General features: G+C 39.5%; 1 protein-coding gene across 1 annotated transcript in view; it reads right to left on the bottom strand.

Moving 5' to 3' along the window:
* LOC134221947 (dynein axonemal heavy chain 5) overlaps nucleotides 1-21,564 on the bottom strand; it is a 90,911-nt gene extending 69,347 nt beyond the window's left edge. Inside the window, exons 1-4 of the mRNA XM_062701112.1 lie at nucleotides 21,422-21,564; nucleotides 10,954-11,036; nucleotides 10,571-10,887; nucleotides 174-311 (exon numbers count right to left, since the gene is read on the bottom strand). Coding sequence (XP_062557096.1) covers nucleotides 174-311; nucleotides 10,571-10,887; nucleotides 10,954-11,036; nucleotides 21,422-21,564 — 681 coding nt within the window. The remainder of the gene's footprint in view (nucleotides 1-173; nucleotides 312-10,570; nucleotides 10,888-10,953; nucleotides 11,037-21,421) is intronic.
* Nucleotides 21,565-21,801: the final 237 nt, after the last annotated feature.

Here is a 21,801-nt window from a genome sequence, read left to right as displayed (position 1 = left end):
CGCCGTGTGCATTTTAACCTTTTGGCATTCGTTGCAGTATATGCTTATATTCAATTTGTTTTGGCCTTGCACGAATTGAGAAATATAGCCAAAAGTTGAAATTGGAATTATAATTTAAACTTTCCTAATATATCAACTTTAAACAATGTACTTACTACGCCAACTCTACTTACCATGTTACCCTCGAAGATATGATCCATGATCTGATGCCGGGGCAGCCCGGTGGCGTCCATCAACAGCTGGAAGGTGAACTCCAACCGGGGGTCCATCTCCCCTCGACGGGCCTTCCGCTCGCATTCTTCCCGCCGACGCTGCGATTCAGGCGATTCGGTCATGATGTTGATGATGTTTTGACGCAAGACGATGATACGCACAGCGACACGACCGACAACAAAAAACACGCCGCGTTTTTTCAAGATTCAAAAATTCGATATTGGTAGAAGACGAATTTGCAAAAAAAGAAAAAGAGTTCAAAATAGTTTAAGGTCCGTTGGTATGCACCGACACAGACTGATACGCTTTCAGACTGGGTCTATCAGTGGCGATTGTATATCCAGCGTGTGATACAAGATGTCCGTTTTTTATGCTTATGTATGATACACTTTTTATGCACTTGTAGTCCAAATTGGCTGGCTATATTTATCTTACTTTAATAAACTACTTCAGCAGCTATTCACATGCGGCAATACGGAATGCTTTTCAGCCGTGGAAGTAAACTGTTTAGCTGAAATAAATTAGTTTTCGGCTATTAAAATGCAAAACATAAAAATTGATTGTCAAAAACATGAAACTATTTATGCACGCCTAAATGAAAAATATGGAAAACATGCAAAACTAGTTTCAATTCACACTAAGGGCAGGAACTAACAGTTTACACTCTGGAAAGAAAAGTGGCATAGAGAAACATATGTAGAAACAAGGTGGTCAAGATAAAATTAGGGAAATTTTTTTGAATGATAAATAAGATTTAGAATGTTTGAAACAGTACCAAAATACTTATCTGAAGGTAAACTTAGAAAAAAAAATGGGTTGTGCTTTGACAAAACTTTTTACATTACTAAGGTACGATTTTGTTTTGTAGCTGAAAATTACTAAGAGTATATTGCATAAAATTTTGAAACATTTTATCATAACATCATGTGCACCACGGGGGGTCCCGTAGCGTAGTTGGCTACACGTTCGCCTTACAAGCGAATGGTCATGCGTTCGATTCCCAGCCCCTCCACCAAACCCTCGTCAGTCGCCAGATCCTCAGCCCACACGGTGGCGTTTGGGGTACGCGCCTTACCGTCACGGCTGCCTGATGACGACTGACAACTTGTTCTTCTCGGAGGCATTCCTCCAACGTTACCCGGATTAATGGCAACCGAACAATGCAACGATCATTGAATACACGACATGGACAAACGGACACAATGGACTCACGACGAGATGGGCTGGCACCGACAACAATAATGGAAATGGAAATCTAAAAATAGATTATGTGTGGATTCTGCACAGAAGAATACCACAGTAGATCTCGGCACAGTAGCGGTTAAGTAACACAGAGTGCCTAACAAATAAATAAAAGGAAAAAAAAATCATGTGCACCGTATTTCAGCACTGAAATGAGTGTTATAATGCCTTACCGACTCTATTACTTAATTGATAAATTTTGCAAGAATCAATAAGTTGAATTCATTACAAGTGTGCGAAACGCAGCTTTTTTTCCTGTTCGGGTGTGCCTCGCGACCAGTTATAAGATCTATTGTAGCGTTACCCGTATCCTAAGGTCCCACTATTAAGACCCTTCACAGAGAGCAACCTCATTGAAGGCGCGCCCCTTATCAATAAGAAATCCACCCTTTCTTGAGAATACAGAATAGTAATGCTGTTATTTGGCCATGCATCGGAGCTCTAGCCACATCCTTGTCGTGCTTCTAGAATATCACCGGTAAAGCTTCAAACCCGGGATTTTGTTCAATTTACAAAGCCATTTCAAGCTAAAGAGTTTGTTCACTAACAAGAAATTTTGTGTGTTCCTCTCACTACCATTGTTAACAGTTCATGAAAAGTTTTTACGTATTTAAATCCCTAGTTTATTTTTTTGTCTAGCCATAAGTTCAGCCTATGACGATGGGTACCGAGGTTTTTAAACTAATTACTTGTAAAGTTGCTTCCGCTGCATATAGTTTAGCCTCAAACGGGGATATTCGGAGGCCAGAAGAAACTTTAGAGCCCTTTTGTCTTGCGAGGCTTAAAGGATAGTTGAATTCACGGCTTATCCAGAACAATTAGGTGCAAGGATTAGGTATTCAGAATTCAGACTCTATCTAATAGGGGAAAAGGTGGTAAAATGAACACGTTAAGGACCTGCGTTGAATTCAATCATAAAACGAGAATAACTTGCTAGTTAAACCACTTAGACCAACAATTTAACTCATATTCTTATTGCACTGGACATTGTTTTCGCTAATAATCATCGTTTTACATAGTTTTTCTTCGAAATAAAACCCAGATTAATCCACCTAGCGTTGGTGGTGCCTTTCTCGCATTTAGTTAAGACACCAACCTTATATGAGGTTTATATGGTCCGATGTACCATTTCCTTTATAACTTTTAAACGCAATGACCGAATGTTATCAAATTCAATAGTGATCAACAAGGCTTTGTCCCCTGTCGAATGAAACTTGTTGCGAGAAAATCGGTTAAGGATTACTATACGAAAAGTTGTCTAATGTTTTTTATAGCTTTTGTGCACACACATACACACATACATACATATATATAATACAAGGGGTCTCAGAGGCTTCTATAAAAAGTTCGTTTTCGGAGTGAAATGATAGCCTTTCGGTACAACTTAGTTGTACGAGAAAGGCAAAAAACATCGAAATTTCGAATGTACAAAAATAGTGCAAGTAAAATGAACACTTCCTGATGGTAAAATGAACATCGATTCTAAAACCCTAATCTGGTAAGTCTTTTGAAAAGCTCTCAATTATCAAAATAATAAAAAGTAGAAAAAAGTTTTGAAATATCAGTTATTTTGAATTTAAATTTAGATATTCAAAGTTTTATCTTGATTATTTGAATGGTCTGTTCTTGAACTTCCGCTTCACAATTGCACAACTTTTATCATAAATTTGTATACGTTTGATACAAGTGTTCATTTTATCTGCCATGTGATAAATAGCTCTTCCTATAACGATGCAAACCAAAAATTTTACTATTCACCCCTACAACATCTTTGTGAATGTTGTCCTATTTGCCGTTGTAGTTTGAATCAATTTTATGGTGAATTTATTAAGAATTAAAGCTTACGGAAAAATGGTTGAAAATTACATCAGACCCAATTTTCACGGCTTCGTTTGATATTTTGGATAGTAATAGCTATTCGCTCGGTCTCAAAACCAAAATATTAAAAAACTTGTGCATGGTTAACATACGTCTAATTAGTGTTTTAATCTCAATATAGCCAACTGTTGATTATACCACTCCTGTTCATTTTACCAGCTTTTCCCCTAATGATGACTACAGTTTTCAAATCCGAGTTAACAAGGCGAAACCTAACTCCAATTCACTTTCAAACTATTAATCAATGCGGCTCAGACTCAGAGAACTAATTCAGAAAAAACACATTGCTATACATTACATTCGTGGTATGATACATATGTACTCCGACTACAAAGCGTTGACAAGAAGATGACTTTTGCCGGCGAGTTCACTACCTCTCGTCTAATCAGTGTTGTCGGAATATTCCCCGCCCCGTGAATCCGGATGTAGCGTTTCCGGTAAGATCCCGGACTCACCTGTTGATACTTCCATCACAGCGAGTTTGACTACAGGACGTTTAAGCTTTTCTCCTCCCTCCGTTAACCGTCTTCACTACAGCCTGCCGTATTCTTCCATCACGTCCCTGGAAGACTTTTTCAATCTTACATCGTATCCACGTCCTTCTAAACCATCTGCCACGTATACTAAATCTCCAACCTTCACAGAACGCACATTGTCAAACCATTTAGATCTGCGATTAATAGTAGGAAAGTATTCTTTTATCCAGCGTTTCCACAGTGCATCGGACAAATATTGGCTTCTTTCATAACTGCTACGTAAAGCTGCCCCAAGGTCAGTGGAGCTCCATAGTGGTTACATATGAACCGGATCAATTTCCGTATAAAAAATAATTCGGAGTAAGTGCCTCGTCATTCTCACAATCGTGTGGCATATATGGGTGGGGCGGGAATTGATAAACCACTCCGTTTCAGCTAGGACGGTCAACAGAATCTCATCATTGAGCTTACGACCATCATCAAGTGCTCTCATGGATTCCTTCACACTACGCACCATGCGTTCCCACACACCGCACATGTGTAGGCTAGCAGGAAAAGGGTTGAACGATCACGCCGTCTTTGCGTCTGTGAATGTGTTTGCGCAATCCTTATTAATTTGCTTCATCAAGTCACGATTTACACCAACAAAATTAGTACCGTTAACGGAAAATATTTGTACGGGTGATCTTCTACGGCGAACAAAACGACGAATTGTTAAAACGCAAGACTCGGTAGATAGGTCATAGGTCATTTCTAGGTGAACAGCTCGAAAAACCAGACAGGTGAAAACGACGACGTATCGTTTCTCCTTACGCCTTCCAACAGTAACTTCCAGAGGGCCTAGGTAGTCAATACCAACGTAGCTTAAAGGTCGGGTTAATCGCTCTTCGAGTAATGGTGCCATTCGCGGGAAGTGCGGTTTGCACTTTTTTATTCTGCATTGCTGGCAGGTTTGTGAAACCTTATTGATAATTGATCGTAGGCTGAGCACGAAAAACCGTTAACGGACCTCGTTTACAACTGTCTCCTTATTGGCATGTCCGTATTGACGATGGCAATGGTCAATAAGTCGAAACGTGACTGGGTGTTCTTTCAAAAGGATTATAGGAAATCTCGTATCGAACGGTGCGTACCCGGCATTAGCAGTCCTGCCTTCTATTCGTACTTCATTCGTTGCTATCGGCCTTCGGCGACAACGACGATGGAGCTCGTTGTTTGAGATCCAGTTGTGAGGCCACCAGGCCCGAATTATATACTGCAGGCATCTGTTGATGAACACTTGCAGCCGTTGAGTGTTCTCCACTGATACACACCATGTTTCGCTAGCGTTTAACAGCACAGATTTCACGTTAGAGTTGAAATTTCGTGTTTTGGTGCGTTCACTTATCTGCCTGTTTTTCCAGATATTCCTTAAACTCGTAAAGGCAACCGCCCTCTGGCGCCATTTGGCTACCAAGATATTGAAAGCTTTCAACATTCTCCACTGGTTGCCCGGCTACTGTGAAACTGGAAGGAGTCACCGTGTTTACATCCAACGATTTGGTTTTGTTGACGTTGATGACTAAGCCTGCCGAAGAAGAGCGCTCGGCAAGGTCGTTGAGCTTACTCTGCATATCAGAGCACCGTTGAACGAGGAGTTGAACATCATCAGCCAATTTGTTCATGGTCAATCGCACCTACCAGAATCTCGTCGATTACGATGAGGAACAGTAACGGTGATAGAATACATTCTTGCCTCACACCAGCTACGACCCGGATAGGGTCGGACAAGACCCCATTGTGCAGCACTTTATACGAAAAGGCCTCGTACTGGCCGATGATTTTCTCAGGAACCCCCTTGCGTCTCAGGGTACCCCACATATTCTCGTGATTGAGACGGTCGAAAGCTTTTTCGTAGTCAATGAATACCAAGTAAAGGGACTCTTGGAATTCGTTGACCTGCTCCAGAATGATACGAAGCGTGACAATATGGTCCACACAGGATCTTCCGGCACGGAATCCGGCTTGCTGCCGCCGGAGAGTCGCATCGATCTTTTCCTGAATCCAGACTAGGATAACTTTGCATAGAACTTTGAGCACGGTACACAGCAACATAATGCCTCGCCAGTTATCGCATACAGTCAGGTCACTCTTTTTGGGCACCTTCACTAAGATACCTTGCATCCAGTCGACCGGGAAAGTTGCGGTGTCCCAGATATTACGAAATAAACGATGCAGTAGTTGAGCGGATGTCATGGGGTCAGCTTTGAGCATCTCGGCTGATATGCGATCGACCCCTGGGGCTTTATTCGATTTCATGCTTTGGATGGCTGTTTGAATCTCTAGCAGTGATGGAACTTCAGTATTGACGCGTGTTATACGTCGGATCCAAGGCAGATCATGCCGAGGTGGTGATGGCCTGGCTGGCACTTGAAAAAGTTGTTCGAAATGCTCGAACCAGCGTTTCAGCTGGTTAGTTGGGTCGGTCAATAACTGATCATTCGCGTCTTTCACAGGCATCGTTGCATTCATCTTCGTCCCGCTTAAGCGTCGTGAGATATCGTAGAGGAGGCGAATGTCCGTTGCGTTCTGCTGATCCACCATTAACGCATTAACGTTTCTTTTACACGAACAATCCGCCCCTCTTCTACACAACCTTTACCATCGAAAGCTGCAACAATCCGATACACTTCAAGAGCACCTTCGACAACACAAGCAGAAAACCGATGAGAAAACAAATCATTTATTCCGAAAACAAATCATGTTAACTCGAAACCGATAAGAACAACAAATCATTCAATCTGGTACCTTCGACATTACAAGTGAAAACCGATGAGAAAACAAATCATTTGCTTCGGAGCTACTCCAGAGTTCTTAGCTCGATTAAGTCAAACCGATGAGAAAACAAATCACTTATCACGTCACAAGCCAAAACTGATAGGCAAGTCATTCAATCCGGCGCTCTACCACAGCAGCTTTGACATCACATATCGAAACCGATGAGAAAACAAATCATTTATGCTGGTGCTTGACTGTTTAAGACAAAACAGTTGAGAAACAATACATCTTTCAATCAGCCACTTTCCCAGAGCGCCTTCGACATCACAAACCTAAACCGATGAGCGAATCATACAATCCGACGCTTTTCCAGAGCGTCTTCGACATCCCCAGTCAAAACCGATGACCAAATTATTCAATCCGACGCTCTTCCAGAGCGTCTTTGACATCCCAAGTCGAACCGATGAGCAAATCATTCAATCCGACGCCCTTCACAGCGTCTTTGACATCACAAGTCGAAACCAATGACCAGATCATTTAATCCGACGCTCTTCCAGAGCGTCTTCAACATCACAAGTTGAAACCAATGAGCAAGTCATTTCGTCCGACGCTCTTCCAGGGCGTCCTCGAAATCAAAAGTAGAAACCGATGAGCAAATCATTCAATCCGATACTCTTTCAGAGCGTCTTCGACATTACAAGTCGAAACCGATGACCAAATCATTCAACCCGACGGTCTTCCAGAGCGTCTTCGATGTTACAAGTCGAAACCGATGACCAAATCATTTATTCCGACGCTCGTCCAGGGCGTTTTCGACAACACAAGTCGAAATCGATGACCAAATCATTCAATCCGACGCTCTTCCAGAGCGTCTTCGACATCACAAGTCGAAACCGATGACCAAATCATTCAATCCGACGCTCTTCCAGAGCGTCTTCGACATTACTAGTCGAAACCGATGAGAAAAAAATCTTTTTTTTTGCGCTCGACGTCACAACGAAACCGAAGAAAAAAATGTACTAATCACGCCCAAAGGATACTTACAAAACAATAATAGCCAACCAGGAACAACCTGGCAGGATCGCCAAATGTGTGCGAAAAATGCGAATTCCGCCGAACGAGCTATCCGTTTGTGTGATCGCTAGTGTGCTGTCTTATCGAGCGTGCAACTCCGTCCGTTGCCCGACGAGGAAAGAGGCAAAGTCATGGCCTGCTATTCACTAGTCAATCTTGGCAACCGAACCGTTGTACGAAAGACATTTGCATATCTGTCATCAATGCACGCTGGAAGTAGATTACCTATTTTCTAATATATTTCATTCTCACACTTCTCTCTTTCCTGTCTGTCTTTCTCCACCCTCGGCTATGAAAGAACCATAACTTCACTAGCGTCAGCTACTAGAACGTTCATAAATATAGCCAATTCTTTCAAGGTCGGTAAAGCATACGTCCGCTTAAATCGTACCCATTCCAATTTACCGCTGGTAGTTTAACCACTAAGGGCCGTTTTCTTCACCTCCGCTTAACTCGTAAGCGGTGCTTACCCATACGTTTAAACCTGGTTTAAGCACTAAGCGGAGGTGAAGAAATTGACCCTAATTCTCCCATTAACGTTGGATTCGCAAGATGACTTTGCAGATCGGCTGCTATCAAGTGGTCGCTTAATTGCGGCACTGTCATACCGAAGCTGTTTTGGAAATCTAACCGCTCGGGTTTCGGCGTTTCCATCCGACGAACCTTGTCTAGCAAGTTCTCAACCATCAGCTCTAGTCGTCCATACAGTCGCCTTAATGTCTTAATGGTAGTTGACACGCTTTTCGGGAACATTAACTTTGAAATGCCCGCTTCTCTCACAGGTCCTCGCAGACGGATGACGTTCTCTACATCTGAGAAACCGCAAGCTATATTGGCACTTTCATAGCTACTAAAAAATATTGGCCATTCTTCAGGTTCGCCATAAAAAAGGGCCAGACTTGGCGAGCAGCAATTTGAATTGCGGTGAGTTCCGGAGCGTTCATCGATATCGCCGGTTATCAACTGTTCGGGCAATTGAGTCGTGAGAAATTGGGCCCAATTCAACAGGTGTCTGCACTGCCTAGGATTGTCCCTTCGCTGTAGCCGATGCAAGTGCAAGTCCTTAGATTTCCTCACGATCCGATGACTCGGATGAAACATTTGATTTTTTAGAAGGCAGAAATGTTGCTGCCGAACGACTTGCTTTGTTCCTGGATTTTTCAGTAAGACCATCACATGGCTCGTTTTGCTGTCGATGTTTAGCTAACCACTCTCTTGCTTTACGTCTTCTGCTAGTACTCGTATACTGAGAAACCTTTTAATCATATGCTATCTGTTCCAACTCCTGCAATCTGCTTGACAACTCCTCTTGTATCTGCTTCCTGTCATCTCGCAAGGCTCGTTCCTTTTCCTGCATCAGACGATCCTCCACGAGGCGCTTCTCAGCTTCGGCTAATTTCATTTCCGCCAAACGCTGTTCTACTTCAATCTTTGTTTGCAACATAAAAATGCGAGAGTGAGATGCGGTACTCTTAACGGTATCAGCCTTATCCGATATTCCTTTGGGAACTTCCGGGTGCTTCTTCGGAGTTCCCGATGCGTTTCCTGACGTAATCTGACGAATCGCATTGGGCCATCTGCGGGTCGACATCGTTAGGCTGGTCACATGCACCACAGTCGTGATCCTTTTTGTTAACTTTGTGGGATGAATTAGCAGTAGCCATCAGAGTTGAGTGGTATCCTTTATAAAAATTCAGAGACCAGAAGAAACGTAAGAGCCCTTTTGTCTTGCGAGGTTTAAAGGACAGTCTTCTCGGAACTCTTGAATTCACGGCTTATCCAGAACAATTAGGTACAATGAGTAAGTATTTAGAATTTAGACTCTAGCTAATGATGATGATGACCTATAACTCCAATTTACTTTCAAACTATTAATTATCGCGACTCAGACTCAGAGAACTAATTCAGAAAAAAACACATTGCTATACATTACATTCGTGGTATGATACTCCAACTACAAAGCGTTGACAAGAGATGACTTTTGCCGGTGAGTTCACTACCTCTCGTCTAATCAGTGTTTCCGGAACAGGGTGAATTCGAGTCTTTTAACCATCTGCAGGGTAAAGTTAATTCTATTTCACTTAAAAAGTGCTATTGGCAGCGAGGACTAAATAGAATGCATCTTTAATTACCACAACTTATTGCCCTAGCTCGAAAAATGGACTAGGCTAGGGCTCAGTCTGGTAGATCTTACTCCGTAACACACACTACGGAAAATGATCTGCCAACGTTACGAGGCCCTTAACGGATCCTAAGACTTTTCCTAATAGGTAATTGCTCTAAATCTGAAATTGGCGGCGTGAAAGCCGAATAAGTGTCAAATAACATTAATGTCATGATTTTCCGTGACACAAAGTTCTCCGAATCCGAATTCTAAATAACTATTTTTTCGCAAGTTAAGATTGGAATTCAATTGGAATTCATTGTAAGTATTTTCGTTAAAAAAAATTATTCCCGTAAATGGGAATCAAGAGCATTGCGGACGTACACAAAGAATGAATGCTTAATCTGCCCAAAATGTACCTTAGCTGGGTAAAGCAAAATATTGATCTATCAAAATTCAAAGCTTAAAAATATCGCACAAAGCACAAACTATACATCTATAAACATAACAAAAAGTTCGAAGGACAGCTTATTGCGCTTCACAGCAACATGCTACCAAGACATATCTCAAAAACAGTGAAGGTATTCTGTAAGCAAACAGTGCTAGAAAAATGAATCAATACCGGATGAGGCAAAATTCCACTGTAACGTGAATTCCAAAACGCAAATAACAAGTTTGTTTATACAAAAACATGGATGGGAAAAAACGCAAAAATCTCGAGAAAATGTTACATAACATCAACCTGCAATACATTACCTTCAGAAAATTTCGAGCAATCCTAAAGAAAACCCGTTGCTCAAATTTTCAACCGCACACGCGGAATTACCTGCAGTAGATCTTCTTCGGATATTTCCTCCTCGGGTTCTTCCTCTTCCTCGGTATCATGAGCTCCTCCTGGGGCATGTTCGTGCTCTTCGTCATCGTCATCCAAGTTTTCCGCCCCGGACTCACCGGTGGCCTCATCTATTGCGATCTCCGGGGGACCTTCCGGTGGATCCGGTTCACTCACTGGCCCAGGTTCAGCCTCCGGTGCTGGCTCCGGCTCCGGATCTGGCACTGCTTCCGCTTCCTCATGTTGAACCGGTTCTGATTCTACGGGCGGCTGTTCTTCAACCTCCGGTTCCTCAGCCGGTGCTTCCGGATCTGCGAGGAATTACAGACTCAATTCGGAACACAATAATTCATCACTAAGTGGGTGAAATTCCTTACTAGACTCAATTTTTAGGTTTATGTAATTATTCTCAAGGAGCACTTCACGGAAACAACTGTATCCAACAACGGTCGAAATATAAGTGAAAAATCGAAATCGGAATCAACAACGTTGGACATTTCCATGGTATTCAGCCCGGATATGAGGGTAGCAAGCTGATCTATTCATTCCTATTGTGAGGCTCGACTTTTCTTACACATCTTATAAATTGGGTTCGAAAATTCTTTTATTTCAAATGATTTCTTAACCACATGTTAAAAAATATTATTTTTACTGACTACATGTTAATTGATTGCATTAAATCTTGCTATCTGCTCCGAGCAGTTATGATTTTGATATCTATTATGTATTACCCAATAACCGGAAAACTCTTACATCCAGGTTTTTTGCACGGTTTTAATTTAGTCAATTAAGATCTTCAATGAAAAAATGAGTAGACTCTTCGCAAACATTAATTGATGTACCACCATCGGTGGTGACAATGGGTCTGGGGGTGAGAATGGGTCATCGCTCTCACCGGCAGTCTGGAGGTCGTAGAGCGATATCGTTCAAAAAGGTCTCTTATAATTTAGTCTTCTCGTCCTCAGATAATTCAATCTATTCTAAAAGCATTCTAAGTTGTTCAAATAGTGACCCATTCTCACCCCCATTTGACCCATTGTCACCCCCGACGACGGTAACAAAATTAAAATTTAATCAACATTTTGATTAGGTTGAATAAAAAAAAAAGAGTTAAATTCTGTTAGGCCTAATGTCCCCTTGAATATGGGGAAATGTACAAATGTAGTGTATTTATATATAAAGAAAGTGAGATACTTCCCCTCAGATATCTCACATATGTAGATCATATATCTATAGATCAAACACCACGAAAATACGAAAAAGTTTATTAGTCGTGAAGAAATCTGGAAGAATCGTACATAAACCGATCTAGAGTGCAGCGATGTAGGTATAAAAATGACATTTGGAAAGCAAATGTTATGAACCCGAGCGACGTAGGGTACGTTCTGCTTGTCTTTCATAAAAATTGCGATGCGTCCTAATTAGTTTAAAAAATAATCTAATTTTTTCACATATTTTGCGTCAAAAAAATATTTGGCTTCGATTTTAGATTGAAATTATTTGCGCACAGGAAAGCAATTTACAAATAGGTTTTTTTCTAATAAAAAGTCGTCTTGGAAACATGGCTGTAGAATTCATTCAAACTTGTATTGCAGATATGTTCTGTGCAAAAACTTCGGAAAAATATGAAGCAATAAAATCATAGAATTAAACCAATCTTCAAGTAATTCTGGAAAATTCGACATTAAATAAATGTAAACACAGAAATATACTGTATGTTTCCAGTAAGGAACATAAACCAAAAATGTTTATAATTATAGGAAAAGTATATTTGAATGTAAATGATTTTGACGTGAAAATAAAAGCATTCCATATAAAACTATCAATTCTGTCAACCGTGCCACTTTTGAGCATGATCAAATGTTCGTTGCCACTGCAACCAATAAACAATTTTGACATTTTAATAAACACTTTCCCTAGAAACAACTCATCACCATGTGCGCGATTACTCGATATTAATCAAGCGGTCTAAACGCGGATCCGGCGTAGGTACCTACCTACCTCATTAATATCAGTTTGCAAACGCTAGTAACATTCACGAGCCGGCCAGTCTACGGACTAAAATAACAATGTTTCTTTAATTATCGACAAGAGAAGTACCATCAATATTGCCGAATAACGTTTTGCCAGAGCTAAATATAAACATAGTATTAGTTCACAAATTTCAAATTGAAATTGTGTTGCAAATATGAAACGTGGGAAATTGTGAGACATTCTATAGGTTTCCTGTTTATGAGTTGGTACAGCAAATAATGTAGCATATTGGAATGAAAACCATAATTGAAAGGAATCAACATTGTATTGAAACATTATCTGAATCCGAAATAGGTACTCAACTTAGTCTAAGATCCTAAATACCCTACAGTTATCAACGGTTAAGCTAAATGCCATTTTTGCATCTAGGAACTTTTATTCAACTATCATCTGAATATGTCGACGGTTTCGTGCAATACAGCTATAACTTAAAATCTGTAAATGCTCAGAAACGACGTTCCAACAGTTTTGTGAATATTTAAAATTGTATGGAAATTTCTGCATGTATTGATACAAATGGATTAGTTTTTCTGCGTTACAGCAAAATCTTCCGAGAAGTTGTCAAATTTTAAAATTAGCATAACTTTTGATATATTGTGAATTTTGACTTGGATCTTTGTCAGGTGAAACTTCATAGTATTTTCTGTGTTTTGCCATCAAAATGTCAAAAACAAAACGAAAATTTACCAGTATTGCACGAGACCGTCGATGTCATTTTAAGCTAATAATATACAATATAAAGTGCTGGAATAAAATTGATCTGGCGAAAATGATTGTTTTTCAGATTATAGGTTAAGTTTACAGGGTGAATAGGGTTGGTTGTCAATAAAGTACAGGGTTGTTACGGAGATCCTGAAATATTTTCCGCGCCAAATCCGCGCCGACTAAAATTAAATCCGCGCCGTTTCCGCGCGACATGAAATCCATTCCGCGCCAAATCCGCGCGAACTGACTTCTCAAATATACGTGAAATATCAATTTTGGTTATCACAATTAACTGAACATAATCTCTTCAAATTCGTTTTTAATAACATTATTGATATTAAATATTATTTTAAACTTCAACTTTACTCAAGTATGTACCCAATTGAAAATAGGACTAACAAAATCGCAGTTAATATAAAAACTTTTCTAGATGGTCCTTTTAATCACTAGAAGTACTGAAGATAAGTGAACAAAAACTAAACAGCCAAAACTATTTCAAAAAGCACCGCTTTTTAGATAAGTTGCTGGTTTGGGCATGTTTTGTTTAATTATTTTCAGTGGATTTTGACACATAAATAAAGATAAAAAAAATCAGTGGATTTCTTGTTGATCGAACTATACGAGATGAATTGATATACAAGGAATGTTCAGGCCAGATTTGATCATATATATTATAGATAAACTTGGCAAATAATAATAAACCTGCCGTAAAATATGAAACCGCAATTTCTTCTCAAGCATCAAATTATGCAGCTTTTTCGTATTTTTTTTTATCACAAGACATACTTGCGTTGAGATTAGGCAAAATTGTCTGCAAAAATCGCTTTGGTCATTCACGCAGACATTGATTGGTGATTTCCTGCGTAAAAACTTCCGGAGAATCTTTCGTTAAAATCTAGACGCAATTAATGAAGATTGTTTAAAGTAATTTCTGTGATCCTCGCTACAGGAATTTCTGAGAAAATCGCAAAGTGAATTTTTGCGGAAATTTCTCAGGGAATCTGTAAAAATTCTTCCGGAAATACATTCGGAACTTCCTTCATGAATTCCTGTGGAAATCGCTTTGGAAACTTCTGCAGACATTTTTTGGTAAATTCCTGTGGATAACCTTCCGAGAATTGTTCCAAAAATTCAATATGGCATTGCTGCGATTTTTTTACAGTAATACCTGTGGTCAGTGCTCCAAGAATTTTTGCAGAAATTCATCCACAATTTATATCTTTTCGGATTTAAAATGCTGCAGTAATCCTCTTCAGGCTGCATATTCCTCATAGAATCCTTGTGAAAATTCTTCAGGAGGTTTCCTAAATTTTGTGTGAATATTCCTGCGAAAAAATTACCGGAGTTATATGAAAATATCGCAAAAAAAATACTCCTAGAATCACTGCGTTTTTTAAGCAATACCTTTTGAAAATTACATTCCAATGTTTGAACGAATTTCTGCTGAAGTACTTATTTAAATTAGGCATCTGCATCAATAAAGGAACATTTTTGTATTTTCATTTGACCTTTCCCGTCAAAAATAGTATCTCGTTTTATTGTCTTAGTCGATTCTAGGGTTTATACAACAATTGACCTTTCCCGTCAAAAATTTTTATTCGCTCAATCGAATCTTTGGCTTATTTAAGGTCAACTTTCCCAAAGAACGCATATTTTTTACGCCTCTAAGTATTTTGAAAATATAAAACAAATATCAAAAAAGTGCTGTTTTTAAGATTGCCCCAATTTTGAACGAACATCGGGTGAATTTTTCAGGCCGGTTCACACGTGCAGCACTTTTTCGGTTTCTGCTTGCGATTTTAAAAATAGTTGGAGGCGACAAAAAATATGGGTTCATTGGGAAAGTTGACCTTAAATAAGCCAAAGAATCGATTGAGTGAATAAAAATTTTTGACGGGAAAGGTCAATTGTTGTATAAACTGTCGGAGTCTTTTATACTTGAAATAAATCACAATACATTTTTCTTTTTAAATATTTGTATTTTTATATTTTCGAATTTTTCATCACTCACTTTTTCTTCACTTCCACCATCAACAACATCCGTCTTAAAACTGACCCTTCTTCTGTTACCCGATGCTAACAGACTCCCTATTCTTTGTATTCCTCTCTTTCTCTCTTTCTGATGCTCATATTTTTTTTTATTTGACACACAATGCACTGTTAAACATGTTTAAACTAATTCTGAGTAATAAGAAGTAAAGCTTTGGGTTCATTACCCAAATATTAGAATTTAATTTTATTCTATTTCATCTCCATCCTACATAAACCTTTATTCGTTTTTGATGAATGCTATGAAAGAAATATAAAATGTTCAACACTATATCAGAATTCCTGACGAAAAAACTTTCGAAAAATGCTGTGGTTCTTTTTATGATAATAAATCAGAAATTGACAAATATCTCGGGTGCTCATGTCCTTCAACAGACATGTTTTGTATGCGGCATGCTTCAGAATGGTTTAAAAGTGACGACAAGTGGCGCCACTCTCCTAAGCGCCTGTAAATATCCGAAAAATAATGAGAGTAATTGACTTCGAACGTAAATTTTGTTCTCAACAACATTTGCTAACGAAAATTAAACCCACTAGATAGACATAAAACTATTTTTCGAATGAACATCCTTAGATCCAGCATATTATTTGTTACACTTTCACCTAAAACTAAATCCGCGCCAAATCTGCGCGAAGCCCTGAAATCGTTATGTAAATCCGCGCCAAATCCGCGAAAATCGCGAAATCCGCGTAGCCGTAACAACCCTGAAATGTACAAAAAATAAAAAATAAAATTTCGGGCTGAAGGGAACTTTCATTTCTTCTAGCGCACACAAGCTTTCAACTTTTTCGAACAAAAAAGGGGCTGGCACGCACGATGCTAATTCCTAATTTCAAGACAAAATTTTTAAAACGACTTATCTGCTTTTGTTAACAAAGATTAAAACGACGATTTTACGAATCTGATAGCTCTCCCACCCAAACTAACACCATTAACAGGGAGCGGAAAGCTTCACCTACCTATTAATGATGTTAGTTTGCGTGGGAGAGCTGTTAGATTGTCGTTTGAATTTTTGTTTACAAAAGCAGATAAGTCGTTTTGAAAATTTTGTCTTGATTTCAACATAATTTCTTTAATTTTTGGCGTAAATCATATTGAGAGATTCACAGTTCCAGTCTGTTCGATATGCTGCCGCTTATGGTCTGATATATTTAATGCATTTTTTTCACCATTTTAAACGAATAAATAAGCATAAGCGGTATTTCGAAAAAAAAAATCGTTTAAGATGGTTCGAAACGAAAATCCGCGGAGTTTCGCGGAATTTGAGCGTGGCGAAATCTGGAGTGGCATTGCGCACCTCGACTCGAAACGAGCAAACCATGCAAACTGTCATACGAAAGAACTGTCGAAAGGAGATGCGCAATGATACCCCTGATTTATTGATTTCGTTTCGTTTCCTTAATTTACATAAACTTCGCCATTTAAAACTAGCTTTAAACGAAATTTAACGGAATTCCGCGGAATTTCTAAACTTAACTAAACTGATATCATACTTCAAATTATTCAAAATTTCGGCTACGCCGCAGAAAAAAACCATAGAGGCTTTATTACCTATACAATCTTGTATAGGACGTATTTCGACCTCAATAGTAAGGCCGTCTTCAGTGTTTCGTACTTGACTTGACTCGACACTGAAGACGGCCTTACTGTTGAGGTCGAAATATGTATCTGTAATGGTACAATAAAGTAGTGGAATTAAATGGAATAGTACTAACACGTCTTTGAACAAGTGATTACATTCTACTTAAAGTTTAAGATAATTTTCTTACCTCAACTAAACATAAATACTTACAGTCCTTAATAAAGTTTGAAGTTTTGTCATATTGTTCGACTATTTGCAAAATATGTATGTAACATTGCAGAGTTGTGGGTATTTCTAGATCTTTGTATGGAATTTGCCAAAGTCCAGAACGGATTGAAAGATCAGTAGAGTTGCTCAAAGTAAAGACTCATGATTACCTTCAGGTTCAGCTCATACTGCTCACAGCAGCTGTTTCTTGCACTTAAGGGGGAACAAAGATTGGCATCAAACCACTACACAAATCCGTATTTTTTGAATGAGTGTTTGTGGTCTACATTCGCTGCATTGTTAAAAAGAAAGCATTGACGAAGAGAAATCGATCAACGCAGTTACGCCCCTATGATCCTAAGCGCGAGATATACCAATTTCAGAAGGCTAGCCTCCTCTGTAGTGGATCGGTCGATGATCGGATTCGCTATTGAACCTTTGATAGTTCGTGCTGATTGTATTGCGGACACATTTTGCTTCTCTATATGACGATATGGAGTATGCTTTAGCATAATCAATTAATTTTAAGGTGAAATAAGGGAATTTTATTCGATAAGTGCTCATCACGAGCAGAATTGTAAACTGATATAAAACTGATCATATTCGGGGCATACGCTCCACGATAAATTTCTTAGAAACCGCTTCCACTCTATTTGTTGCATAACAGTTAGGCCAATGCAAATATTTAAAAACAATTATGTCTCCCCCCCCCCTCGGATTGCACAAAAATAATATTTTGAAGGAACAACAAAAAAATCGGGTAATTTTGAGGATTTTCATAACATTCTTTAACAAATCCGAGGAGCTTTTTGATTTTTTTCATATTTTTTTTCTATTGTCCCCGCTACTCCCACCCACCCTCGACCTTTCGAAGTCCAGTAGGGTACAATTCAAATTAAATTTTTGTAACGGCCTTATTTGACTTCCAAAAATTTAAATCAAATTGCGTATTTAAGCAATTCAACGAAAATTCCGCGTAAAAAATAAAATTTCGTTTCGTTTCCAAAAATATCGAATTAAATTGAGCTTATTATTATTATCCTTATTTGCGAGGCTTTCAGCCCTAGGCTGGCTCACCTTGAAATTTAACTTGATTTCGTATCGTTTCGAGGTCTCCAAAAAAAATCTATACTTCGTTTCGTTTCGTATCAACATAGATATTTTTAATTTCGTTCCGTTTCGTTGGTGTTGAACTTAATCTAGAATTAAAAAAACACCTAAATAAAGAATAAAAAAAAAAAAAAAAAGTTCCGTTTCGTTTCGCCAGGAAAAAGTGTATTATCGCATACCTTTACGAATAACCATTATTTTGGTTGAATCAAAAGCTAACGCATAAAAAATCATCAGCAATAATTGAGTATTCCATTACTTTACTTTTGAAGAAAAAAATCAGAACCACATGGTAGACGTTGGACAACGCAAGGATATTATTGTAATACAATACGCATTGTAGTTTATTATGGTTGTAGTTTTAGTATTAACTAATCAATTATTGTTTTGTTGGTTAAAATATGAGTATGGTTAAAGTATGAGTATCTGAGACACATTTTGATCAAACATGTTGAGATTGTGGAATATTCACGTCACAATTAGGATGATCTTTATCTTCCTTCTGAAATTCCTTTTCCTCAGTGAAGTTTATTTAGATTGGTGTTGTACTGCAAACAGCAATTGGGGATGTCGCAATCGAAATTGAGAGAGATTTTTTTAAATCAGTACATTTGTGCTGGGTAAGCAACCAAGTACAATCAAATACGCAGAGTATCAATCTCGATTTAATTGAGCAGAGTAGTTCACAAAATGTGTGCAAAATCATGATTTTACACAAATGCTTCTAATCCATGATTTTGATTTTTATTCATTGTTCGAATTGATTGAAAAGAACCTATTCTAGTAAAAAGAATTATTGTCGATCATCATCACTCGAATCACAATCAGTTCTTTAGTTCTTTTAAGGACCGAAGCCACTTAAAGTTTCAGGCACACAAATTGTCTCTTATGTTAAATTTTTGGCCATAAAATTAAACTATTTACTTTTTATCAGACGCCTCCCCAATCACTAAATCAACACTTTCCGTCGTTTCATTTGTTAGTGATTGAAATCTAATAAATCTGAAATCACGAACAGCAACAAAAGCAAAATCAGAATCTTGAGAGAAAATATCACTTGGCTGCAGGGATTGAACTTATCATTTCATTATCATTTAGTATTCAGTCAATAACTCATTCCAGAGGCGGAATTCCGAAAAGTGTTGTATGGCGGACTTCTAGCGCTGATTCCCCTCTACAACTTTGTCTAAGGGTACATTGCTCTATGTCTAATATTAACAGCGTGAAACGCTAGGTTCACTCAATATACTAAATGATAATAAGTGTTATTATCAATTAGTATATTAAATGATACTAGCATTTCCCGCGGTGAATATTAGACATAGAGCAATGCACCCTTGGACAAAGTTGTAGAGGGGAATCAGCTCTAGAAGTCCGCCTTACAACACTTTTCGGAATTCCGCTTCTGGAATGAGTTATTGGCTGAATACTAAATGATAATGAAATGATAAATTCAATCCCTGCTTGGCTGCCACTGACGCCATCCATGCGAATAAATATTTGTAGCACCCTACGATGCGCGCGAGCGATGATTCTGCTACAGACGGCAACTTTCTGAAGTCGTTCTTTAAAAAAATTCGTCTGGCCAAATCTTTTTTTGTATAGAATGGTGACCCTGAGGGGGAGAACATTTCAGCAACGGTGCCGTCTGAAGTACTAACTGAAGTACTTGGCTACCATCAGTGAAAGCAACTCTTAAGGTACAACTTTGGGTGAGACGAGTTTTGATCAAAGTACACATTAATCGCTTGGTGATGGCAGATAGTTTCCTTCCATAGCAGAATCACAAGCGCGTGTCAGAGAAAGACGCTGCAGAAAATTATTCGCATAGATAGCAGCAGTAGCAGTCAAGAGAAATTTCCCCTCAAAATTATAACTTTAGTAGGTAGTCTGCTACTTGTTTCAGGTTTTATTTTCATCCATGCGAATACATTTTTGCAGCTTCTCCTTCTGACGTGCGCTCGTGATTCTACTACCGACGGCAATACTCACTGCTGTCACTAAGAAATTATAATTTGCTCTTTAAACTTTAATCAAAATTCGTCTCGGCTTAAACCTTCGCTTCTACAAAATTGTGATCCTTAAGAGAATCCGCCTTTCCAATACACAGATACAGATGCAGAAACCAACGCCATCGATGCTAAGAAATCTGCGCGCTCTCCGTTCTCGCTTTCCGTGACCACTCACCGTGGATCATCGTACAGACATGACGCGCGAGCGCGAATCATGGGCCATTTTATACCCGGAGAAAATGAAACGGTGGATCACAAGACCCGTAACTTTGTAACCGTTCGTTGCTTCAGCTAGAGGTTTATTAATAACCGGTTGCTTAAGCGCCACTTCCGGGATCCGGAAGACCACCGGTCGAGTTCTTTCGCCCGACTAATACTCGACTTCTCTCCTCAGGGGTCACTCGAACGGTCGCTGGCTGAAACTTAAAATATTGCTTTGCACCAAGTGCTTCTACAACTTGACCACCTCCCAAGATACGTTACTCTCAAACTCGAGAAGGTTGGAAGATCTTCCAACCCGCCAACAAATCCCGGCAGAAATTATGCAAAGCGAATGATCAAAGTAGTCAACGGAATGGAACGGAAAAACTAACAGAGTGATCTCTCAGCGATTACTCCAACTAAAAAAATACTCGATCTTCTTACTTACAATTCATGGGGTTTATTTGTTTCGGGTTGAACACATTTGGAATTGGTACAGAAATGGAAATGTTTATCCACACTCAGGAAAATCGACACACAGTTTATGGCAAAAATCCATGTATTTTGAAATATGCATATCATACGTCGGCACATACTTAATTGCATACCAATTCACACATTACTGGTGGAGCGATGAAATTGCAGCCCTTCGAGCAGCCTGTCTCCGGGCTAGAAGAAAAACGCAAAGGACACGCTTGGCGGAAGTGAGGGAGGAACGCATCGAGCAATTCAAAGCAGCGAGACTGGCTCTAAACAAGGCCATCAAAGAAAGCAAGAAAGCCTGCTTCGACAGACTGTGCCAGAGCGCCAACTCGAACCCATGGGGAGACGCCTATCGGGTGGTGATGGCCAAAACAAGAGGAGCACTGGCTCCTCCCGAGCGATGTCCAACGAGGCTGAAGACTATAATCGAGGCACTATTCCCGCACCACGGCCCAACCCACTGGCCGCCAGCAGCGAGGGTAGCAAATGATGAAGCGGTGGAGAGGGTGACGGTAGAAGAGATATTGACGGTGGCAAAGTCCCTCGACCCGAGTAAAGCACCTGGTCCGGACGGGATCCCGAATATGGCATTGAAGGCAGCCATAACGACTAACCCGAACATGTTTAGGTTGGCCATGCAGAAGTGTCTGGACGAGAGGACATTCCCGGATATATGGAAGAGACAGCGTTTGGTCCTGTTACCGAAACCTGGCAAGCCACCAGGAGACCCCTCAGCGTACAGACCAATCTGTCTTATAGACACGGTAGGGAAGCTACTGGAGAAGTTGATCCTGAACAGACTGTCGCCGTACGTCGAGGAGGTAGGAGGATTATCGAGCGA

The sequence above is a fragment of the Armigeres subalbatus genome, chromosome 3 (genome assembly GCF_024139115.2).
Source record: "Armigeres subalbatus isolate Guangzhou_Male chromosome 3, GZ_Asu_2, whole genome shotgun sequence".
Lineage (NCBI taxonomy): Eukaryota > Metazoa > Arthropoda > Insecta > Diptera > Culicidae > Armigeres > Armigeres subalbatus.
The sequence above is the reverse complement of the archived record's forward strand: the minus strand, read 5'-3'. Positions and strand labels throughout refer to the sequence as shown.